Genomic DNA, 24,352 nt, shown 5'->3' with positions numbered 1-24,352 from the left:
GGATTTCTTCCACTAAGGCTATTCTCCTAGTATTCTCAGTCTTCTTACATTTGAAAACATGATGTCCTTCTCCCCCACACTTAAAGAAAGTTCCTCTAAACACTCTCTTGTCTTGTCTTCTATCATCTTTTCCAAAATTCTCATTTCGGTAACCATTAGGTTCTCTTCTCTGGTAGAAATTTCTATCATCCTTCTGGTATGAACTACCATCTTTTCTTACTTCTTTATCCTTGTTCTGATTTGTACAAGTGCCTCTTCCTCTGGTACATCCTCTTCCCCCTTGAAATCTTCCTCCTGTAAACCTTCCACCTCTACCTCTTTGTCTCTGCTCATGTCTTTTGTTCAGCTTCTCTTCTGCTTTCAGGGCATACTAGTAAGCTTCTTTAACACTCTGCAACTTGATCAAACTGAGTTCATCTTGTATAGACATCCACAATCGATTCAAATATCTGGCAACTTGTTCAACTTCATCATCAACATGTCTTGATATGATATTCAACTTGTAGAATTCTTCAGTATACTCATTCACACTAGATTCCTTTTGCTTCAAATTATGCAACTTCTAGAATAGACTCACTTGATAATCAACTAGAATAAACTTTGATTTTAACTTCGCAACCATCTGATCCCATGTTTTGATCTTCTCTTTACCTCTTCATTGTCTATCAACTTGCAAATGTTCCCACCAAAGAGGTGCATGACCTTTCAACCGGGTACAAGCATACTTCACCTTCCTTTCCTCTGTGGTGTTCCCAAAATCAAAATATTTATCCATCTCTGAGATCCAATCCATCAATTCATCTGAATCCAACTTCCCATCATATTCTAGGTGGGTAAAATATGGTTTAGCATTCGCCCTACTCAAAACCCTCAAGAACCTTTCTTCGTTCGGATAGATCACTAGTGGGTTTAATTTTTTTCCAGGGCTTCTTCTCCTTCATATTCACTTATATATTCAATATGCCAGCCTCTTCTTTGTGTTGTCTCAATGGCTTCCAACTGGGCTGCAATTCCTCACAACATTTCCATCACAACAGGGTTTGCATTCCCACATGCTCCACCATTCCTATTTTCTCTTCATGCCATCTTCACGCCAATCCTTTAGAGCTACAAGTAGGATCCACAATCCCCACCCCACAACAAAATTTCTTAGGACAATGCAATCTTCGGAATGAAATGTAGCTCTCATACCACTTGATTCCGCCACCAGTTAGGAGGGATATCAAAGAGATCAGTCCGGGTCGGTCAACAAGAGTAAACACAAGGATATGATGGAGGAAATGTATAAAATATTGAATTATATCATGAGAATTGATTAAAACCAATCGATAACAACCAGGTTACAGAAACTAGCTCACAGGCTTGCTAAAACACACTCAAAATAAAGAACAAGTCACAACCGAGACCTCAAACTTAAGATTTAGCTTGTATGTTTCATCCAACTCCTTCGATACATTATAATGCTCTATTACAATGGTTTATACGATCCAAGGGGATTCGGTTGGCCTAAAAAGGGATCAAAACCTGAAGAATAAGACCTAACATGTAAAACCAACAAGGTCAGCCTCTGCCAAAGAAATTCCTTCGGAAAATCCAAAGGACAAAGTGAGAATCAAAGGGAAGGTTGGCCACATGCCAAGGAACAACAAAATCAACACTCAGAGCTCCGCAAGCTATGGAAAGGATTTGGTATATCACCAATGCAAATAGGTCCAGACAACCAATAATAGAAAACCATCTTGGAAACTGATAGAGATAACTTTCAAAAAAATGTTCCAAATAGTCTGCGGTTTAGGAATAAAGAAGATAATCAAGTATTCAAGAAAAATCCAACTCCACAGGTTCCAGTGAGACAAATCTAGGAAATACAGAAAGAAATGCTGAAATTGCAAACATAAAAGAAAACAAAAGAAATATATATTTTTTGGTTGATGCAAGATTGCCAAGAACCAAGGATGCTCCTGTGTCACCTTAGGACACCATATGACCCCTTAAAACACCATATCAACCCTTAAAATAATATAATGTCCTAAGGGGTCATATAGTGTTCTAACACATGTGTGCCCCCTTAACACACCATATGACACCTTAGGACACTATATGACCCCCCAAGATACCATATGACCCTTTAGGACAATATATGACTCCTTAGGACACCATATGATACCTTTATCAGTTCTAATTTAGTAAGGGTGGAGCTTTTTGGCATTAATTTGGATAATCAGTGAGGCAGATTTTGAGCACATGACCAATAGTTGTTGTTTAGATTGATGGATATGTCGATCCATTTTACATCTGTAAAAAGATATATGGCCTTCCTTGGAGAGATTGGTGACAAATAGTTAAAGGTCATTATGTGGTATAATCATCTGCTAGTTCTCCATGTCATGAGGGCTATTCGAGACGATGATTTCTTAACTATCGACCACAAACATAGGATAAATTCTAACAATTCTTCCATGTCTCTTGCAATTGCATTAGATTCGGGTTTTAACAAAGTGAAAAATGCTCCGTGTGAGACTTTTTAAAAGGCATATCCTAGGGGGAATTGATGATGTGTTGTTGAATAGAGATATATTTAAATTAGTTCCAATTTCTAAGGACTTCTATAAGAAGTATTTGAATGTCCCTAAATTCCACCTTATTTTTTTTATGATGAGGAAGAATATCAAGACAATAGGCATGTGGCTACAAGGGGTTTGTAATTTGTTTTGAACTGGATGAAGATGGAGATCAATAAAGACCTAGCTTGAATTAAAAACTACATTTATTTTGAGGGGCTTGAATGGACTATTCAGGTCGAGGACGTTGTTGTAGAGGTGATGGTAGAAGAAAAATAAGGACTACTCCTTGGTTCAGCTAGTGGTCAATTAGGATTTTTGTTGTCTATATTTTATCTGTGGTTGGCTTTTTGAGTTTGATCTATATATGAAATGGTTTAGGCTACTTATTGATCCATTTTTTGCTAGGTTGGATCCTTTTGGCTTGACATGCCTCTCTTTTTGATCTTTTGAGTCTGCTATATTCTGGGAATTCTTTTATATCTCATGGTTTTGTCAAACTTCTTGGACTCTATTAAAATTTTATACTTTTATTCAGTATAATGGGTGTTCGACCTTGTAGCTATTTAATTACCCAAAAAGAAGTTTGTTGATTTTAAAAAATTTAAGTTGGTAAATATATCAATTAAATTTTTTTTTAAATAAATTTAAATTAATTAGAAGTTGCAATGACTTTTAATGATATATATTATCAATAATGTCATTACCTAGATAGAAACTCTAACCCGTAATATTTGTTTTCAATCTTTATAATTCAGGTAACATTTAGTCAAAATTTGAATTTAATTTTTTATAAATTAACTACTAAATTCATTATGTTGGCTTTGCATACATAAAAAGTATCAAAGACATTAAAATTCTTGGACAAAGATAAAAAAATGTCAAAGTTATGACAAGATTTTAGGCTAACTATTTGAGTCAACCAAGTGTGTGCAGGAGTTCATCCTCCTTCGAGAACTCCTGTACAACAAGAATAACAAGAATGAATATATAGGATAATTATATTTTATCTAGGGTTAGGTGAGTAAATAGGCATAATTTTAATGCATAACAAGAATGAATATGTTAGATAATTATATTTTATCTAAGAACCCAAGGCTAAACAATATATTTATTTGGTGTTTATAATATTGAAATTAAATTATATTCGCTAAGTGAAATTATCATTTTATTTTGTACTCATTACACTCTTTGTCATTTTATTTTCCTCCACTATTAATATTTGTTTATATATATTATATGACTATATAATTAATGGTTATTATATTCTAGGGGTTCATCATGTAGTGTGATGCTTAAATGGTTGCATTGTTAATGGTACAACCAAGGTTCATATTCTCACTAGGCTCACATGATGCTCATGTCAGATCTAGGGTATCAATGTGGAGGTGATTCTTGTGTTGGTGTTACTAGTGGTAGAAATAATGTTAGTGGTGGATGTTTGTGTTGGTGGTAGTGGTGGACGAGAAAATGCTAGTGATGGTGGTCTAGGAGGCAACACTAGTGCTGGTAGTAGAGGAGGATGTGATTGAGGAGGAGGAAGAGGAGGATGTGATAAAAGAGAAGAAGGAGGAGGATTTGATAGAGGAGGAGGAGGACATGTGTTAATGTTGAGGATGAGGCCCCCTATTTGTGATCTCACCTCGAGCTAGGGCCAAGCTAAAAATCCTAGCACTTCACTAATGAAAAAAATAAGTTAATATATTCTAACCTCCATTTATAATTGAATAAATTATACTAATCATAAAATGTATATTTTTTCCATTTTCCATATTCATTGCATTTAACAACTTCTACCTAAATACCTATATTTAACTTAGGTTATCTTACATAATGTTATAGACCAATGAAGATCCTTAGAACTTTCAACAATTACAATAGGTGTAAAAAATAAAAAAAATAAAAACATATAAAAAGCCAATTACCTCAAACAATGCCATTTCTTTCATCCTGAGAAAGGAGGCTTTAGACTCAACAAAACCCAAGTGATTGAGTGAACATGTGTGCATTTTAGGAACAATAAGGAATAAACATGTGGCTCGTATAACAAAATATCTTGATGTATTTATTATTTTAGAATATAATTGATTGTAAGATATGCATAGCCTAAAATTTGGTAGAAAAGTAGCAAATTCCTATGGTATAAGAAATACAAAACAATTGAATAATGTATAGTTTTTCAAAGATAATTTCTAGGCATGTATTTATTACAAGACATGAACAAAATGGATTTGTTGAAAAGAACATTTGATTTTTTTCTCAACACAATGGCATGTGCAAAACGTAGAATTCTAAATCATTACTATAAGTTTCCTTGCCTATGCTAAAATAGGACTTTTGGAATAAGATATAGATATCCATCAAACTATATAATATACATAAATTTACCAAATCTAATAAATGCGACCACTTTAGTAGTTATGCATGAAAAATGTGAAAGCACATGCAGCTCAAAGAATGCTATAATTGTAAAATATGTTAGCAATAAAATAGTAATATTTTGTGTTCATTCAACATTTCGCTTCCTTAATTTTCATCATTTTAAAATGTCTTTAATATTTTGAAAATTGAATTCAATATAATATTATTTTTTAATCACCTCTTAAAATTTTGAGCAAAAACATCATGAATTAATCATCCACTTTTTGTTTTAGATAATTTTACAAAATCAAATAATAACTTTTGACTCCTTTTTTATTCCCCGTATTAATGAATCTATACCATTAGAATTTAATATTATCACTCCACTTTGGTTATCTTGACAAATTTGTGAGAAACATGACCAAAATTAGATGTAAATTTTGAACATTTTTAAATGTCTATATCCAACATCTTCCACATAAATTTTTTGCATACACTTAGCTTCTCAATATAATTTTATTTCTAATTTTAAATAGATACCTTGTGAGAAAAAATATTTTAAGATGAAAAAAATCATGTATAGTTCTATTTTGGGTTTTTTAAATTTTTTTAACAAAAACTTTTAATACATTGATTAGATGAAAAACCATTTGAATAAAAATTCAAGTTGACACCCTACATGTAGTTTCATGTGCACTTGTTAGAAGATTGAATTAAGAATAAATGGAGTTTATATGATTATCCAAGAACTATGGATGTAGATTGAGTACTATCAATAGGAAACAAATTCAATTCAATGATAACCACTTATAGCAAGTAATTAAAGATGCAATGGATTCAATTTTTATTACTAAGAAACAAAAGTAAATATCTTCACCTAATTACTTGTGAAGAGTGAAAAAAATGATCTAGTGGGATAAAACCTCTAAATTACGTGAAAAGTTGAAAAAAAATGGCTCAATATTTTTTAAAAAGAAGAATGGGGTGTTTAATGTAAGGAAAAACACTATGGATCCAATTTTGTACATTTATAAATATCCTCTAACTCTATTCTAATGGATACTACAATATGGTTTAATGATTATCATTTTTTTGTAATATTGATAGTAGGGACGACGATACCATGTCAATCTTGTGGTGAGAGTGATTAATAATGACTTAAAGATGGATGAAAATCTAGAAGGTAGATTGTTGTGAGAAAAACTTTCATGAAATTCTAGGTCACAAATGAGATTTCAATCATATCGTGACATTAGAGATTAAGTACTTGCAAAGATGGATGAACTATTATTAACATAAGAGTCAACAAACACTACATCATGGTTACAAAACACAATGGTGTAAGTGCAATCATATGGTGAGATTGGAGATTAATGAGTTATAAGGTGGACTACTATAAATATAGGTATCATGAAACATTATATTATGTTTAGCAAGGATGAAGATGAAATGTCAATTCTGTAGTAAGATTGAAGATTAAAATTTTATAAAGATGAATCTGTAATGCGTGGATCATGTTATGAAAATAAGTATCACATCATAAGTAGTACAAGTTAATTTTATAATAAGATTGGAGATTAATAATTTACAAAAATGAATGAAACTATATAAAGTGGATCATTATAAATATAAGTAAATTATAAGTGTCACATCATAAACAGTAAAGATGAGAATGATATTTAAATTTTATAATAAGATTGAAGATTAGAAACTTTTAAACATAGACGAATATGTACAAGGTGGAAAACTAGAGGCCAAGAACTTATAAAGATAGGTGAATATGTACAAGGTCCACCACTAAGAGCGAGTCATTAAAACCTACACATCAGGGATGAAATTTCAATCTCGTGGTAAGACTGGAGACCAAGGACTTACAAAGAAAGATGAATCTAGACTAGACTGCTATGAGGAAAATGTACAAGATGGAAAACTAGAGGCCAAGAACTTATAAAGATGGGTGAATATATACAAGATCCACCACTAAGAACGAGTCATTAAAACCTACATATCAGGGATGAAATTTCTCACTACACATCAGAGTCAAGGATGAAATTTCAATCTCGTGGTAAGACTGGAGACTAAGGACTAGACTGATATAAGGAAAAAGTCAAAAAAGCAGTAAGCAGCAAGCACGAGGATGAAAGCGATGAACATGTTGACTTGCAACCTACCTTCACGAGGATGAAGACTTGCAACCTACCTTCACAAGGATGAAAGCGACGAACGTGTCGACTTGCAACCTACCTTCACAAGGATGAAAGCGATGAACAACCTACCAAGAAGGAGAAGTTTCCAGCATCTATATCGGCCATTCTAAAACTATACAGCTGAAAAGCGATGAAAGCTAATTTTCTGGCCTGTTGTTTCCAATAATATCTATATAAATTATTACAAATAGTTAAGAAAATAGATAAGAGTTATTTTTATATTTATGTAATTTTTTAATTACTAATATAAAATTCAACATTATTATTGTCTTATTTTATTTTTCAATTTCAATTTAATGTTGAAATTAGTAGAACTTTTATATGTATATATATTTTTTGGGGGGTGGGGGTGGAGATTCATTTGATTGTTAGCAAAGGTAGACTTTTGAAAGGGCTCAAATCATTATACAAAAATGGGTCAAACACTAAGTGACCTAATATGAAATAGATAAACAATGTGTCAAAAATATGCAAAGTTGATAAGATAGGACATAAAAAAAATTATCTCCAAAACAAATATGAAGCATAGTCTATACTATACTCTTTGATTCCAATCTAAAATTTTTCTCCCTAAAACTCCTAGAAGGAGAACATTAAATACAGAGTAGAGATAATTTATTCCTCCTCTAAACAACACTCTAAGAGACCACAATACACTTGACAGTAGTGTTAGGATCTAAAAGGGTATGGGCAATAGCCTCTTCTCTTAAATAATTGACAAAACTAGAGAACGTCTTGGAGGACAAATGAGGAAAATGGTTGTCTACATTAGAACCATATGCTTAAATAGGGGTGAAATTTTAAAAAAAAATCATACATAATAATTATAGTATCGTAAATTGTACTCCCTTTTTCACTTTCCTTAGCACTTGCTTTAGTTTCCACTCCCCTAGACAATATTAGGACCATTTCTAGCATTGAATTTAACCCTCAAATTAAAATTTAAACATAAATAATCTTATTTGGCATTTAATTGTCATGAAAACTAAATGTTAAGATTGGATCTAATATCACATGCACAAAATCTTGCATACCACTTTCAAATAGTCTATTTTGGTGGAGCTATGTTGAATTACATAGTAGTCAAACCAAAGTCTTTCAATTTTTGAAAATTTTAAGTGTCGGCATTGAAATTATGGAATTTGGTCTTGTTTATTCTTTATGATCATTTTATATTGGCCTTTTATCAAAATTCAACAATGTGGCTCATATAAAAGGTTTATTGATAACTAGGCTAGTTGTAGAGACCCAATTATCCCTCCAATTGGTTATCAATTATTCAGGAAATGCTTTTATAAAGTGAAGAAAAAGGTGATATACAACTATATTCAATCTATATGATAAAAATTTTCTACCAAATTGATCACACAAGAGTCTATTTTGAAATCATTGGCACATTGTTAGTGTTATTATGAGGATCTAATTATTACTGAGAGGGGGGGTGAATCAATAATTAAACAAATCTGCAACACTTCACAAAACTGTATCGGTAACTACTCAAACAATCTTCTTAAGCTGATTTAGCAAACCATTCACTCAAGTGTTCATTAGTATGCAAACAAAGTAGAGATATCAAATGCACAAATCAACAATGCATCCACCACATGAACACATAGATTTTAAATGTGGAAACCCAACTAGGAAAACCACGGTGGGAATTAGAACTATGTTGCATCCCACTTTCAAATAGTCTATTTTGGTGGAACTATGTTGAATTACATAGTAGTCGAACCAAAGTCTTTCAAATTTTTGAAAATTTGAAGTGTTGGCCTTGAAATTATGGAATTTGGTCTTGTTTATTCTTTATAATAATTTTATATTGGCCTTTTATCAAAATTCAACCATGTGGCTCATATAAAAGGTTTATTGATAACCAGGCTAGTTGTAGAGACCCAATTATCCCTCAAATTGGTTATCAATTATTCAGGAAATGGTTTGATAAAGTGAATAAAAAGGTGATATACAACAATATTCAATCTATATGATAAAAATGTTCAACCAAATTGATCACATGAGAGTCTATTTTGAAATCATTGGCACATTGTTAGAATCCACGTTTTGCTAGATAATGTTGTTATCCTTGCTTACAAGCCTCCTACCCAAAGATAAAACTAAAAGAAAGGACATTTGTAGGGGAAGAGCAACATGTTGAAGAGGCAACTATCTGTCAACCAATGTAACTAGTTGAAAGGCTACTAATGTTAGTGGCCTCTTCTCAATCACAAAAGAAAAAGAAAAAGGTTGTTTAACCCTTGTATAGTCTATTGATTATAAAAAAATAGAGGTGAGTGGAAATATTGTGGATGGGGAAGAATTCATTCAAATGATGCCTTCTCCTCAATTAGTTAAAATTATTATTGTGTCTTAAGATAAGATTTTCCATCAGCCTCAACTATATTGGATAAGCCATAAATGATGTTAAAGCCTTGATATAAACATAATTTATGTTAGATGATCAATTTGTGAAAATTAAATAGTGTAAGGCTTTCATGGTTAAAAACGAAATGGCATAATTCTTAAAGAGAGTGAACAAGGTGAAAGAGGAGTCTACTCCTAAAGAAATGAAGGAAGTAACAAGGGGGTATTGGAAGAGGTTGAATTTTATGTCAATATAATCACTTCTAAATAAGGTGGATTGACTGTACAGGAAAGTGAGTTGTTGCTATTACTCACATGGGCTTCACTAGTGAGGAAATATTATATCACTTGCATTCATATTGGGGGGTTTAATATCCTAAAAGTGAGGGTACAATATATTGCCTATCAGTGAAAATAGGGGGCTTTTTAATTTGGGCTATGAAAAAATACAATATTTGGTGAAAATAGGGGGGCTTTTAATTCCAACTATGTATTAGGAGGGGGTGACAAAAAAATGAGTTTAGGACAACATTTTTTGAAAATAGATAGATTCTTTAGTATGCCATGAATGTGCGCATGCTATAACCCTGGTTCACTAAGTGAAGCCCTCGTGCTATTATTTGGTTCAAACATTGCCTCATTAGTTTCCCTTGACATAAATAGGAGACGAGATGATGTTGAATATTCCTTCTTGAAAGAGGAACTTGAAAATAATGTACAATATAGCTCAAGGTTCAATGTAAAATTTAAAACCCTTGTAATTTAAGCAATTTTCCTTAATAAAAAATAAGCCAAAAGTGGTAGCAAATATTAAGGATCTAACTAGAAATATCATTGTTAAAGGCTTATTGACACCACAACCCCTCATGAAATTTAGTAGCAAAAACAACATTGTTTAACAAGGTTTTAGCCAAAAAATTGAGGAATATTTTGATAAGCTATAAAAGTACCATATCAAGTTACTAGATGAGCACAATACGGTCTAATCACTACTCCCACCTCTACAAAGTATTAATGTATTATTAGACACTTATCAAACAAGCTCATTAGATGCATCATTGAAAGATAATGAAACCCTTTCATTAAGAATTAAGGACCCAAGAGAGAAACAAAGAAAAGACAAGGAGGAGGAAAATGAGAAGGCTTTTAATATGATTGATTACTTTATTAGCCACAAAATATCTTGTATTATTCATAGATTGGATGACTCTTGGGGTGGATACAAATGTTTGAGGATACTATATATCCAATACATGCAACGTCAGTAGATCTTGAAGTGAATTTTTAGTACTTAAACCCTCAAAGTATCAACCATATGTGAAATACATAAATAGGCTAAGTATGACCCCAATGTTCCAAAAGTGTTAGAAAATACTAGTAAAGTTGTAGGCTAGTCAAGCGAAATTTCAAGCTATGAATCTAAATCAATGTTTCATTTAAATGATAAATTAAAATCATTCAAATATTTTAAGGAATACTACCAAAAATATTGTTTGGTAATGGGATTATTAGAACCATTGATCAAGGAAATGGTGAATTTTGTACTATTGTACCCTCATGTACATTTATATGTGCTAGTGGAGATCTTAAATTTTTATTTCTAAATAATGGATTGGATGAGTTAATAAAGTTGGTGTAAATCTTGAAAATGTTCAACAATGAGGCCAAAATGGTATTGGATGCTTAATATGCGATGCCTACATTTGAAAAACTGCAAGCATTGAATTTTCAATGGCCTTTAGAGGAGACTTACACTTCTTGGTTAAAGATGTATAATAAGTAGTTGTCAAAATGGATTTTAGTTTTTCGTTAGGTTTCTTCCACACTAACATCTTAATTGTAGCAATATCCAATTTTTTAGTATCAACTTGTCTTCATTGGCCTACTCAACTTCAAATTTATCCCTCTAATTACCTCAAAATTCTTTTAGTTCTAAAAGAAAAAAAGAGAACATTTCCTTTTGTATATGGTGAAAAGTGGATAATGGGAATAACAATATTGAAAGCCTGACAAGGATTCAACCATAAAACCCTAGCCTAACAATGAAAACAATTTACCATACACAATGAAGGTACCTAAGACCATGTAAATCAACAAAAATAAAGCAATATTACCATTCACATGTCTAATAGGGTTTCAATCTCCCTTTCTTCCTATCTCCATTGATCTTGCTTGATATGCTTGCTCTCAGATTTTATGTGTGTACAAGATCTCAACAAAGAACATACATATGGTTGATAGAAGGCTTGATTGCATAAGATTGATTAGACAATTAGAATGCTCATTAGGGTTGATAATGAAGGAAAGTATTGTCTTATATAGAGAACATTGTAGGAAATGGAGGGATAAGATTAAGAGGTGTAAATATAAATAGTCAGCTAGAATTAAAGGGTAGGTAGAGGAAATAATTAAATGATAAAGGGGGTAGGTAAGAGAAGAATTAAGAGATGAATGTCATGTGTCATGGGTAGAAAAGGCTAATGAATTAATTAAATAAATAAAGATTTATTTAATTAATATCGGAAGTGGGATCAATTAAATAAATAAAAGTATTTATTTAATTTAGGAAAAAGATTATTTAAATAAATAAAAGTATTTATTTAAATGAGGAAAGGCTTAGAAAAGGATTAATGAATTAATTAAATAAATACAGATTTATGTAATTAATAGAAGACTTAGAATAAAATAATTAAAAAAATAAAAATATTTATTTAATTAGACAGGACGATTTTAGGTGTCTACATTTTGCCCCTCTTTGAGACAATGCAACTTGTCGCGTTGGCTCAAAGAAGATAATATAAACTGATACAAAGTTGCCCCATGATGGGAATGATATGCCCCCTTGAGAGATTGGATGAAAATATTTTAAAAGATCATAGACAATCTCTCGATAAGAAAGAAAGGCTAGAAAGGAATGACAAGGTCATGCTGAAAGAAAACTGACTTGGGGAGGAAAATAAACAGAAGGACAAGGATTGGGTGGCCTATAAGATAGGGCCACAAGGAAAACATCCTCATTTGGATCCACAAACCTTAGAGTTTAGAGTGCAGAGAGAGCTTAGAGCAGTTAGAGTAGTCAGCGACAATGGACAAAGTTCACAAGTTCGACCGGGTCCAACGATATCAGAGGCTAGACGACATGGGTGAGCCGGTAAGTACCTCGAAGCCATCTTGTACATTATTGTATTATTATTGTCATTAATTTATTTTAGAGTAGGTAAACAAAAATGCAGAATCAGTGTTGGCTGTAAAAGCACGTTTAGGTAGGTTATAGACATCTCTAAGATAGAAAGCCACGTCTAGGCTAGGTATGAACACATCTATAATTATGATCACGTCTATGTTGTGTAGAGATGCATCCAGGGTAGGAAAATGTGTTTAGGCCACAAAGATGCATTTAAGTTGAGTAGTGGCACATATGTGTTGGGAAGGCCCATCTAGGGCAAAAAGGTAGGTTTAGGTGGATTAAACCATGTCTGTGTTGTAAAAATGCTTTTATGTCTTATGGGGTACAGGTTGACAGTTCTGTGATGAACATATGTTGTCAGTTGGATAAACTATTGAGAGGAATCACTCAACAGGTGCCCTAGGGAAGACAAAACTGAGAGATAGGCTAGAATTGACAATTCTATGATAAACATACATTACCAATTGGATAAGCTGTTGAGAGGATTCACTGAAGCAAGGCCTCTAAATAGGATTAAGTGCAATGTGATAAACATACACACTAGGATGCAGTGCTATGTGATAAACATGAGCACAAATATAGAAGCTTGATGAGTCGCACCATGTGATAGACACGAGTACCACTAGGATTGTCATGATTGGTTTGATTGGATGTAGGAGTACTTGCCCATGATTGAGACTAGAGAGCGATTCCCTGTGACACAAAGGTTGCGGCTAGAGCTGACCTTTGAGGAGTGAGTAGCGGTGGAGGGAATTAGTTTGAGACATATCATGTATCTTCCTAAGATTCAGGAGAATAGGGGACTGTTGACTACTCTAGTAGAGAGATGGCACTCTTAGACATGTTCATTCCATTTTCTGACTAGGGAGATGTCACTCATGTTAGAGGATGTTTACAGGATACTGAGGATACCCATTCATGGCGTGCTAGTGCCATATGACAAAGAGGGAGACATGGATGCATTGAGACAAGTCTTTGGAGACCTTGAGCTAGAGATAAGATCAAGTCACATCAGCTAGGAGGTGATGCTAGCTACTGGACAGAGACTACCAACAGTGGTTGGAGGAGTGATCAACAGATACCTTTGTCTAGACAGGGCAATGCGAGGCATGTATATCAGCTGGGGATAGACACTAGAGACATTGGTGACAAAGCATACCAAATATGCATGGGGTCAGTGTATCCTGGAACATTTGTATCATGAGTTGCACCAGTTCATGTATCTCGATGGGTGCAAGTTAGGATGCGGGGTGACACTACTATAGGTGTGGTCTTATGAGCACATTGCAGTGATGAGGCCTGTGCATTTCAAAGGGAGAGGACATGGACACTGTTTTTCTCACTTGTACAACATGATTACATTGCAACCACGGATTGGGAAGGTTAATTGTTGGAGACGGGTGATCGATGACATATATAGTGTCATATGGAGACCCTATCTGAATTGCGAGGAGTGGGAGGAGGACAAGATAGAGCTACCTTATGTATTGAGGAGCAGGTACTTGATCGGGCGAATGCCATATATCCTGGATAGGCCTCTGATTGACAAGGTGTGTAGGCAGTTTGGATGGAAGCAGAGGATGCCTCGAGGATCAAGGAAGTTTTCTTGGACAGTACGAGAGCAGGTTCACCAGGGGGCGATTTTGTCTTATGATGTTGTAGTGACATAGTTTGAGTTGATGGTTCCGATGTTGTGGCATCTATGCAGGGGCATTGTTGATGAAGGTAAAGATGCAAAGTATGATACATATTTTGCAGCACATCCAGTATCGAGATTGACAGATCCTGATGAGCTTATGGGAGTAAAGGATGATGATGATGATGATGATGATGATGATGATGATGATGATGATGATGATGATGATGATGATGATGATGATGATGATGATGATGATGATGATGATGATGATGATGATGATGATGATGACATGGGTGGAGGGAGACGAAGGAGATGAAGGAGAGGAGTAACCAAGAGGGTGGTGAGGGGAAGAGGTGAACAGAGGGAGGCTGGGGAGAGAGGTGGGGAGAGAGAAGAGCTAGAGGTAAGGAAGCTACTGAGACCACCTAGGGGTAGAGGAGGATAGGTGTTACAGGTTGGTGCTTAGGGATAGGGACATGAGGGGAAGAGACAGGAGGGTGCACAGGGCCATGCTAGACAAGAGGGTGCATAGGGTGGAGATGAGTTGTTACCACTACGAGAGATTGCAGCAGGATAGACTAATGAGATCAAGGATCTCGAGAGAGATGTGACTCGATTGAGGTGACAACTAGAAGAGATGCAGAGGGAGGGGGATCAGGCCATCCAGCGATACATTGAGGATAAGGAGGCACTGAGGGAAGGCAGGAGAGAAACAAAGGATGCAAGAGCCCGCTATTCATATATCCTACGATAAGGGGAGGACATAGCCTACTGGAGAGACCTATATTATGCAGTTATACCTCTAGAGTTGAGGGCTAGGAGTTTTAGGAGAGAATCATAGACTACTACCGCAGAAGGATGGGATAGACAACGGGCATCCAATGGTGGAGTTATGGGTCCACTTGCACCACTAGAGAGGAGAGACAGAGGGGGTGATCCTAGAGCAAGACCATCGAGGGCTCAGACTCCTTCGAGACCAGCTGGCTCCGAGGGAGGGTCTTCATCACAGCTCTCTTGGATCCATTTTGTATCAGTCTTTGTACTATGACATAGACACCTTTGGGTGATTTTATAGCCATATATGGTATTGAGATCATTGTATCATGACACTAATTATTTTTTGATATATATGAGATGATTCATCCTTGTGACAGCTATATGCATGGGTATTATGTGATGCTTCTATATGCTTTATGAGGATTTTATGATGCTTATAATGATTTTATGATGTTAATGCTATGGGTGTACTATGTACATGATGAGATGCAATATATTTTTGTTCTTTTCTATATTTATAATGAGGATGCAAATATGGATGTACTATATGTTGATGGATATTGTGATAATGATATGATAAGAATTCATGATAATGGTATAATATGATTATTTACATGATGAAAATCCATGAGTTTATATGATATACTAATCAGTGGTGTGTGCAGCATGTGATGGAATTATGATATCTATATGAGTGTATGAAATGAGATATGCTAACATGTGGTGATGTAGGTGCAATCTATATGAAATGCAGCTATTTTGGTGTGTCATTATACTCAGTCATGTGATAGTGGGCTACATGGACTCAGGGAAGGATGATGGAGGTCAATCACGAAAGGGGGATGGAAGGTAGAAGATATGGAAGTGAAAGAGCTTCTTGTGCTTTATCATAATTGAGCTTTATTATGGAAAATAGGTTATGACAATTGAGGTATAGGTTCGACCTAGAAAGTCATTGTACCCATTTGCATGGAGATCAGACAGTCGCAAACAAGGAATGAACCAATTCATACTAGACTCACAGTGTCCTCATATCCTTGGACAACTCATATCATTACTAAGAGACAATCCACAAACAACAAAACAATAGGTGAACATATCTCAACCTTTCCTTTCTAGTCAAAGACATCCTAGAAAAGCTAAAAGACATGTCACCAAAAGATAAAATTAAAAGAAAACCAAGACTTGACACCAACACACAATGAAATCTTCAAGTTATTTGTGTTTCTTGCCACATATGTTAACATGTTTGATTTGGTCACAATGTTGTCATCCTGATAAAGGACAAATCATGTTGAAAACCATGTTGTTGCTAAAGTCTGTTGAAAGATTTGATTTGTTGAAAGCCCACTGCTACTTGTGTCTCATCTAAAACTGATTGAATCCATGAAACTGATGCTTTATTGCAAAGAAGAATGGAACTTTATTGCGGATTGGTGATGAAAATGAATTTTTATTGTGGATCGTGCGGGAAAAGGAGGAATGAAAAGATGATGCTCCTCAAAACATGTGATGCTCTAGGTACCACTTCCATCACTAGATTTAGGATTTTGACCTAGTTATAGATTGGACCTAATTTATTATGGAAGGAAATGGGTGAAAAGGGAAGATTTATTATGAATGGATAACCAATCTTAGGTAGATCAATAACAAGCCATGATGGGAATGGGTAAGTTTATTATGGATGGATAGGATGTGAGTGTGTGCAAAGTGAAAGGATGAGATTGAATCTTGAAGGAGGGAGGAGCAATGTCTCTGCACAAGGTGCCAGTAACCCGCTTTTCACCATGGTACTTGCCCAGGGCACCACCAAAGTGGTTTTCACTATTGGACGAATTTATTTCTCTTTACCTTTTTTGATTTTTCATTTTTTTGTGTCACAAGGTGACCATTAGCTAGGTTTTTACCAAGTAACAATTTTTTTATTTTTATAATTTTTTTGTATATTTGATATTTTTCTTATTTTTTTGTATTTTTTATATTTTTCTTATTGTTTTGTATTTTTAATATTTTTCTGATTTTTTTGTATTTTTGATATTAGGATATTTTGAAGAGCTATGTGTAAAACCTGCAAAGGTGCATGTTGTTGATAGGATCTTCCAAAGGTTCTCCTTCTGGTGTTGAAAGTTGATATGCACTTGATCCATAGACTGTTGTGATGACATAGGGACCAAGCCAATTGGGCTCAAAATTTCCTTTCTTTTCTCGATCTTGCTGATTCTTGGGGTTCTCTCTTAGAACTAGATAACCCACCTCAAATGTATGAGGCCTAACCTTATGATTGTAGCTACAACTCATTCTTTATTCATAAGCCTTAGATGATTAAAAATAGTTTGTCGTCATTCATCCAATAGTTCTAGCTCCTATAAGTGAGAGACCCTTTAGTCTTCATCACTGATGATGTTGTGCAAAGAAACTCATAAAGATGGTAACTCGACCTCAATAGGAAAGATAGCTTCGACACCATAGACAAGTGAATAAGGTGTATCTCCTGTAGGTGTGCAAACACTTATGCGATAGGCCCAAAGTGCAGGATTAAGTTGGATGTGCCAGTTTCGACCAGCATCATCGACTGTCTTTTTGAGAATTCTGAGAATGGTTTAATTAGATGCCTCAGCTTGACCATTACCTTAGGGGTAGTATGGAGTGAAGAAGTAATGATTAATGCGGAAGTTCTCACAAAGTTCACAAACATCCTAGTTCTTGAAGGGACGCCCATTATTTGTGATGATGGAAAGAGGGACACCGTAGCGATAGATAATGTGATTAAGAATAAATGTAGCAATCTATTTTCCACTGACTTGGGTGAGAGGAATGACTTCAATCCATTTTGTAAAATATTCTGTGGTGGTGATAATGAATTTATGGCCATTGGAAGGAGGGTGAATCTTTCCTATGAGATCAAGTCCCCACTAACAAAAAGGCCAAGGTGTTGCAATCCGTTGTAGTTCTTGGGCTAGTGCATGAATAATGTCTCCATGAATTTGACATTTCTTACATTTATTTAGAAACTAATATGAATATTTTTCCATATTGGGCTAGTAGTATCCAGTTCTGAAGAGTTTCATGGCTAAGGTCGGACCACTAGAATGGGAACCACATATACCTTCATGAACTTCTCATAACGCAATCTGAGCTTTGTCCCTTTCTAAACATCTAATAAGATTTCCATATAGACCTCGATGATAAAGGGTATCGGCTAAAATGATAGATCGGGAAGATTGGTGGATGAAAGTACGACGTTGTTTGTTGGACAGGTCAGGAGGAAGGGTACTTGTGTGAAGGTATGTAAAAATGGGACTCTAACAAAGGGAATTGAGACACATATATCATCTTAGCAGGCATAATATCATATGAGGGGACCAAAAGGTTGTCCACCAAGAACTCATAATGGGTTTCATTTTGCAGTAGATCAATTAATGAAGCAATAGTAGCCATGGCGTCTGTAGCTTGATTGTTTTCTCTTGGTATCTACTCAAAGATTATCCTTGTGAAGTATTGTTTGAAATCATCTACCATTTTCTTGCAGGGCAGTAATTTTTCATCTTTTGTTTGGTAGTTATCATTTGCCTGACAAATTACAAGTTGAGAGTCCCCAAAAACATGAAGTTCTTGGATCTTCCACTGAACTGCAATTCTTAATCTTGTTGTTAATACTTCATACTCTGCTATGTTATTAGTGCAAGGAAATGACAATCGATATGATTTAGGAATGGAATACCCTTGAGGTGTGATACCGTCAAAATGGATTCATCTAGAAACTCTGAAGTTATAGGAGTATCATCAACCATGGGTGCAACAACCAACTGATCTACAATAGCCTATCCTTTGATTTCTTTTTTGTCTAGATTTTCAATGTCAAATTCATTTAGGATCATAACCCATTTAGCTAGTCTACCATTGAGTGTTGCCTTATTGAGAAGGTATTTCGGTGGATCTATCCTTGCAATAAGCTTAGTTCTATGAGTTAGCATGTAATGGCATAATTTCTGCAAGGCAAAAACCACAACAAGAAATGCACACCCAATCGGTGTGTACTTAAGCTCATAGCCCACCAAAGTGTGACTAATGTAATATACTGCCCTTTCTTTACCTTCATTGTCTTGTTGTGCCAAGAGTGCCCCCAATTCTATTTGCGTAGCTAATATGTAAAGTAACAAGGGTTCTCCTGCAATTGGCGACATCAAGATAGATGGATTCAGAAGATAATCTTTGAGTGCCTAAAAAGCTTGCTAACAGTTATCATCCCATTTGAATTTGATGTTTTTGTGTAGTAAATATTGAAATGGATGGCATTTATCTGTAAGTTGTGCTATGAATCTTCGTATGGATGAGAGTCTTCCCTATAGAGACCAAAGTTGACTGGTGTTCTTTGGTGGTGGTATTTCTAATATAGCTCTAAATTTAGCTGGATCGACTTCAATTCCTCTTTTTGAGATAATGTATCCAAGGACCTTCATGGAGGTTACTCCAAAGACACATTTCTTGGGATTTAATCGTACTTTGTATTTTTCTAACCGATCAAATACCATTGAAAGAATGTCCAAATGTGTCTCTCTATCTAATGATTTTCCCAAGAGTTCATCAACATAATCTTCCACAGTTACATACATAAGATCATGAAAGATAGTAGTCATAGCTCTTTGGTATGTGGCAAGTCCGCGTTCTTTAGTAGGGCATGAAATTCCAGTAGAAATTTCCCCAAGGACAAGTAAATGTTGTTTTGTGTTGGTCCTCAAGTGTGACTTTTATTTGGTTATAGCCAAAAAATCCATCCATCAAAGATAACATTGCATGACCAGTTGTCAGATCCACTATCAAGTCTATATTTGGCAACAGAAAGCCATCTTTAGGACAAGCTTTGTTAATGTCTCTGAAATCTATACATATTCTGATGTTGTGATCTATCTTACTAACTGGTACTAGATTGGAGATCCATTTGGGGTAGTCAATTGGTCTTATGAATCCGGCATCCAACAGTTTCTCAAGTTCTATTTTTACTAATAATGCCACTTGTTGATGCATTTTCCTTGATTTTTGTTTCACAGGCTTTTTTCCTGGTTTAACTGTCAAATGGTACATTACTAGATTAGTGTCTAGTCCAGGCATATTAGCATATGATCATGCAAAATTGATTTTTTGTTCCATGAAGAAACTTATAAACGTTGGTCTTTCTCTTTCTGTCAGGGATTGTACTAGGAATATGTTATGTAGAATCTCCTTTGTACCAATGTTTGTTTTGATAGTCTCCTCTACCAACATAGATTATTTTTCTTCATATGATGCTGGGAGAATGTCGAGCCTTCCATCTTCAGGCACCTCAGAGAGGTTTTCACCCTCAGATATGTCCTTTCTTTTTACTTTTTTAGATTCTGATAGTGCCACAGTGTGGTTTTCACCATAAGACACATGATTTGTTTTTATTTTAATATTTTTGTGACTAGAAGGCCCAACACCCTCACCGAAGTATGCCACGCTATTGAGTTCTATAATGTATCTTGCCTTATGGTCCCCAAGAAGAAGATCATCTTGTATGCCCAAGTAGTCTATAAAAGCCTCATCTTCAGGTATATCAAGGTAATTGTCGAGGTCATCACTAGCACTCTCCTCATCTATCTCGATTATGATCAAGTCCAAGTTGGCATCACTGGAAGTGCATTCAGCAACGTGAGTCCTCACTCTTTGTGATTTCAACCTAGAACCTAGAAACAAAGATTGTTTGGGATCCCCAAGGGTTTTTCCTTTATTATCCTCCTTTTGAGCTGTAGATTCTGAAGTAGTTTGACCAACTCTAAATTTTCTATATAATTCCTCTTCTTTTGCAGGTTCTTTGGGTTCCCTGAATGTTTCAGCGAGCTCATAATCACTAGATGATTTGTCTGAACCCCATTCCCATTCATTGGAGTTGCTGGAATAGCATTTTTCCTGTTGATCATTGGGGTCTCTTATTTGAAACACGATTGTCCATTAAGATATGATTAATAGTGAAATCACAGTCATATGGCATCTTAGTATAATTAGCTTGATTATCGATAGTTTTAACTTTTCCCTTGTCATGTTTAGGAAATGGCTCCTTGAACATCGCATGCTCTTCATTGGAGGTATGACCATCCACCTCTATGTCACCTCTGTCAATATGATCCTGAATGATATTCTTCAATATGTGACAATTGCTAGTTAAATGCCCTTTATTCTTGTGATATACATAATATTCATCATCATTCCACCGATTTGGTTTTACTTTTGGCTCATATGGTGGATTATCTAGTAGTGTTATGAGCTTGTTTTCCACTAACTTGTTGAATGTGGTTTCAATTGGTTCTCCCAATGGGGTGTATTTTCTTCGAGATTTTGATTGCCTTTGATTGTTCACTTGATTATTTGAGTTATAGGAACTTGCACCAAGGAAAGTTATCTTAGGTTTCACAACATTTGCATCTTCTACCCCATCATTGACTATGTTCTTATTCTTGTTCCAAAAGCATGGTTCGTCTTTCCATTTGATTCCTCTTTGTTCTCTTTGAATATCTTGATGACACCTTGCTCAATAAGGACTTTTTCTATCACCATTCCTTTCTCAATGACCTCTTTGAAGGTAGACAAACATGCTTTTCTTAGCTCATATCCGATATCCTTATTGACATTTTGAGTGAACATTTCTACCATTTGTTTTTGTGGTATATCACAAGAGCATCGACTAGAAAGACCTCTCCATCATTGTAAAAATGAAGAGAAAGATTCCTCATGTTTTTGCTTAGTATTACATAAGGTGGCTACTGACACATCTATTTCAATTTTGTATGAGAAATGTTGTATGAAAGCCTCTGTTAGATCACCCCATGACTTAATTCCAGGTGGAAGTTGGGAGAACCATTCCATAGCTTGTTCTCCTAAGCTTTGTGGAAATAATATCATCAAGTATGTTTCTTTTGCTGCTACCTCAATGCAAGCTGTGAAAAATTGTCTTATGTGTCCCTTAAGATCCCCTTTGCCTTTGTATTTATCAAACTTTTGTGTTACAAAATGTGGAGGGAATGGAGGCATTGGAATGCTTCTATCAAATGGGTAAGGACATATATCGCTCATTGTATATTGTTGCTTTGGTGTATTCATGTCTTCCATTTGCCTTTGTAAGGCCTTTATCTGTTGTTGCAAGTCGTTCTTGGGTGGTGTCTTTTCTCTTTGAGCTAGTCCCATGCTTGAGCCACTAGGCGAAGGAGGGATATAATGCACATATGGATAGTATTGATCATAGATGTGTTCATATGGAGGAGGGATATAATTATAGCTTGGATATGGACCACTTGGTATGGAATTGTACTAAGGAGCATTGGGTCTAGGTCGATACATGTCATGACCATGGGGATAGGAGGTGTCATAAGAATGATCTTGGATATTCCCCTCAAATCTAACACGGGGTCTCCTCATGTCATGATTTTGAATGTTTGATTAAGTGTAATTGTATGCATTGGTATTATCTTGGGTATCATCATGGTCATGCATGGTAGTAGTTCTTCTCCATGGGAAAGGATGACTCCGAGGTTGTTCATAATTGGGATGAGAATGAGTGTATGTGTTTGGAATTTCAGGTTTTTGAAATAGGGATGAAGGTGACTCAAACAAGAGACACTCTTTCTTACCACAACTATTGGGCCTCCTGTGTCTTCTGTTAACTTGATTTGCTTGATTTGGATCATCCTCCAAAATCCGTGACATATCAAATCCATGAGGTATTCTCGTTCCACTTTGTGCCATGACTAGTTGTAGGAAATATTGTCTATCCCTTTTCATGATTTCTTGAACCAATCTGTTAAAATGGGGATCCATGATAGTTTCCTCAACTTCTGCAGAATCCATAGATGCATTGTCATTGTCATTATCATTTATATTGTTATTGTCATTGTTGTCATTGTTTGGTATATTACTACGGTGTTCAAATGGATTGTAGAATTAGTCTCCATCAAACTCATAGGTACTCATGTTTAAAGATTTTAAAGCTTCTTCGGCTTCCCCTCTAGACCTTTGTGAATGAGTTTCAACCAAGGACTAAAGTCTTGAACCAAAAATGAAAGGTAGGATGAAAATGCAAAGACTATGGAAGACCAAGAGGTGTATGAAATGTAGTTGAATCTAGGGTAAACTTGTAATATCCTAGAGTGTAATACCAAAGTATATATGTTTGAGAGTAAGGTGTGGCTTCCAAAGAGATGATGGATCTCTTGATGAGGTAAGTTTGTCTTGACTCGAGAAGACCAAATGAGACCCTACGATAATGGATCTTGATGCGGGACTCACCTAGTGTTGTGTTATAGTATGTTTGCAAAGTTTGATGAGGACAAGCAAGGTAACCTTTTGACTCAAATTTGGAAAATATATATGAGGGAAATGCAAGTGAAGGAAAATGATTGACTATGTGTGACCAAGACAGGTTGACTGAAAAATGAAGCCCTATTGGAAGCAACCTTAGAAGCTCTTTAGATTTGAAAACTTAAGCCCTTATCATTCTTCAAGAGTTTCTTGTAATCTTTAAACTGTGAACATAGATGCAGTTTTTCTTACCCAGACGTGATTACTGATAAAAAGCATAGTTTTAATGAGCATAGATGTGGTTGTCTGATGACAATTACTATTTTATTCTTGAAAATAAAAAATGTAGTTCTGCCCTGCACAGACACGTTTTTTGGACATAAACGCAGTTTCAACAGACATGGACATGATTCTCTTGAATGTGATAAGTTTTCTCATTGACAATTTGTTGTAGGACACATATGTGATTCTGAACTACACAGATGCGATTTCTGATCAAAAACATAGTTTTAGCAAACACAAATGTGGTTTCTGATTCTTTGCACAGTTCTGTCCAATTTTTAAGATGTTTAATGTGACCAAATATCAATGTTTTGACTCTTTTCATGGCAAGAGGACACAATAACAGTGAAGACTCAGTGTTTGAAAGTGTTGTCTAGAATATCAACAATGTTTCCAAATGTGAAGTGTGATGTGAAATGTTTTGGCATACACTTGAAAACACAGAAGGCACAATGTTTGTTTGTTTTGTTTGAAAATGTTGAAGTGTTTTGATCATGCAAGTACAAATCCTAGGGCTAGCTGAGACAATAGCTATTGAATCTCATGTGGGGTTTCCCCCGAGCTACACAATTCAAAGAAGATACTTAGATGCTTGACCCCACTAGCTCCACCCTCAACACTCACTTCTCTGGGGCAGTCAAGCACCAGTCCCCATGAAAACTCCCTATGGCGA

General features: G+C 35.2%; 1 protein-coding gene across 1 annotated transcript in view; it reads right to left on the bottom strand.

Moving 5' to 3' along the window:
• LOC131040640 (abietadienol/abietadienal oxidase-like) overlaps nucleotides 1-22,845 on the bottom strand; it is a 31,664-nt gene extending 8,819 nt beyond the window's left edge. Inside the window, exon 1 of the mRNA XM_059208380.1 lies at nucleotides 22,731-22,845. Within this exon, the coding sequence (XP_059064363.1) occupies nucleotides 22,731-22,845 (115 nt within the window). The remainder of the gene's footprint in view (nucleotides 1-22,730) is intronic.
• Between the last annotated feature and the right edge of the window lie 1,507 nt (nucleotides 22,846-24,352).

The sequence above is a fragment of the Cryptomeria japonica genome, chromosome 1, assembly GCF_030272615.1.
Source record: "Cryptomeria japonica chromosome 1, Sugi_1.0, whole genome shotgun sequence".
NCBI classification, from domain to species: Eukaryota; Viridiplantae; Streptophyta; class Pinopsida; order Cupressales; family Cupressaceae; genus Cryptomeria; species Cryptomeria japonica.
The sequence above is the reverse complement of the archived record's forward strand: the minus strand, read 5'-3'. Positions and strand labels throughout refer to the sequence as shown.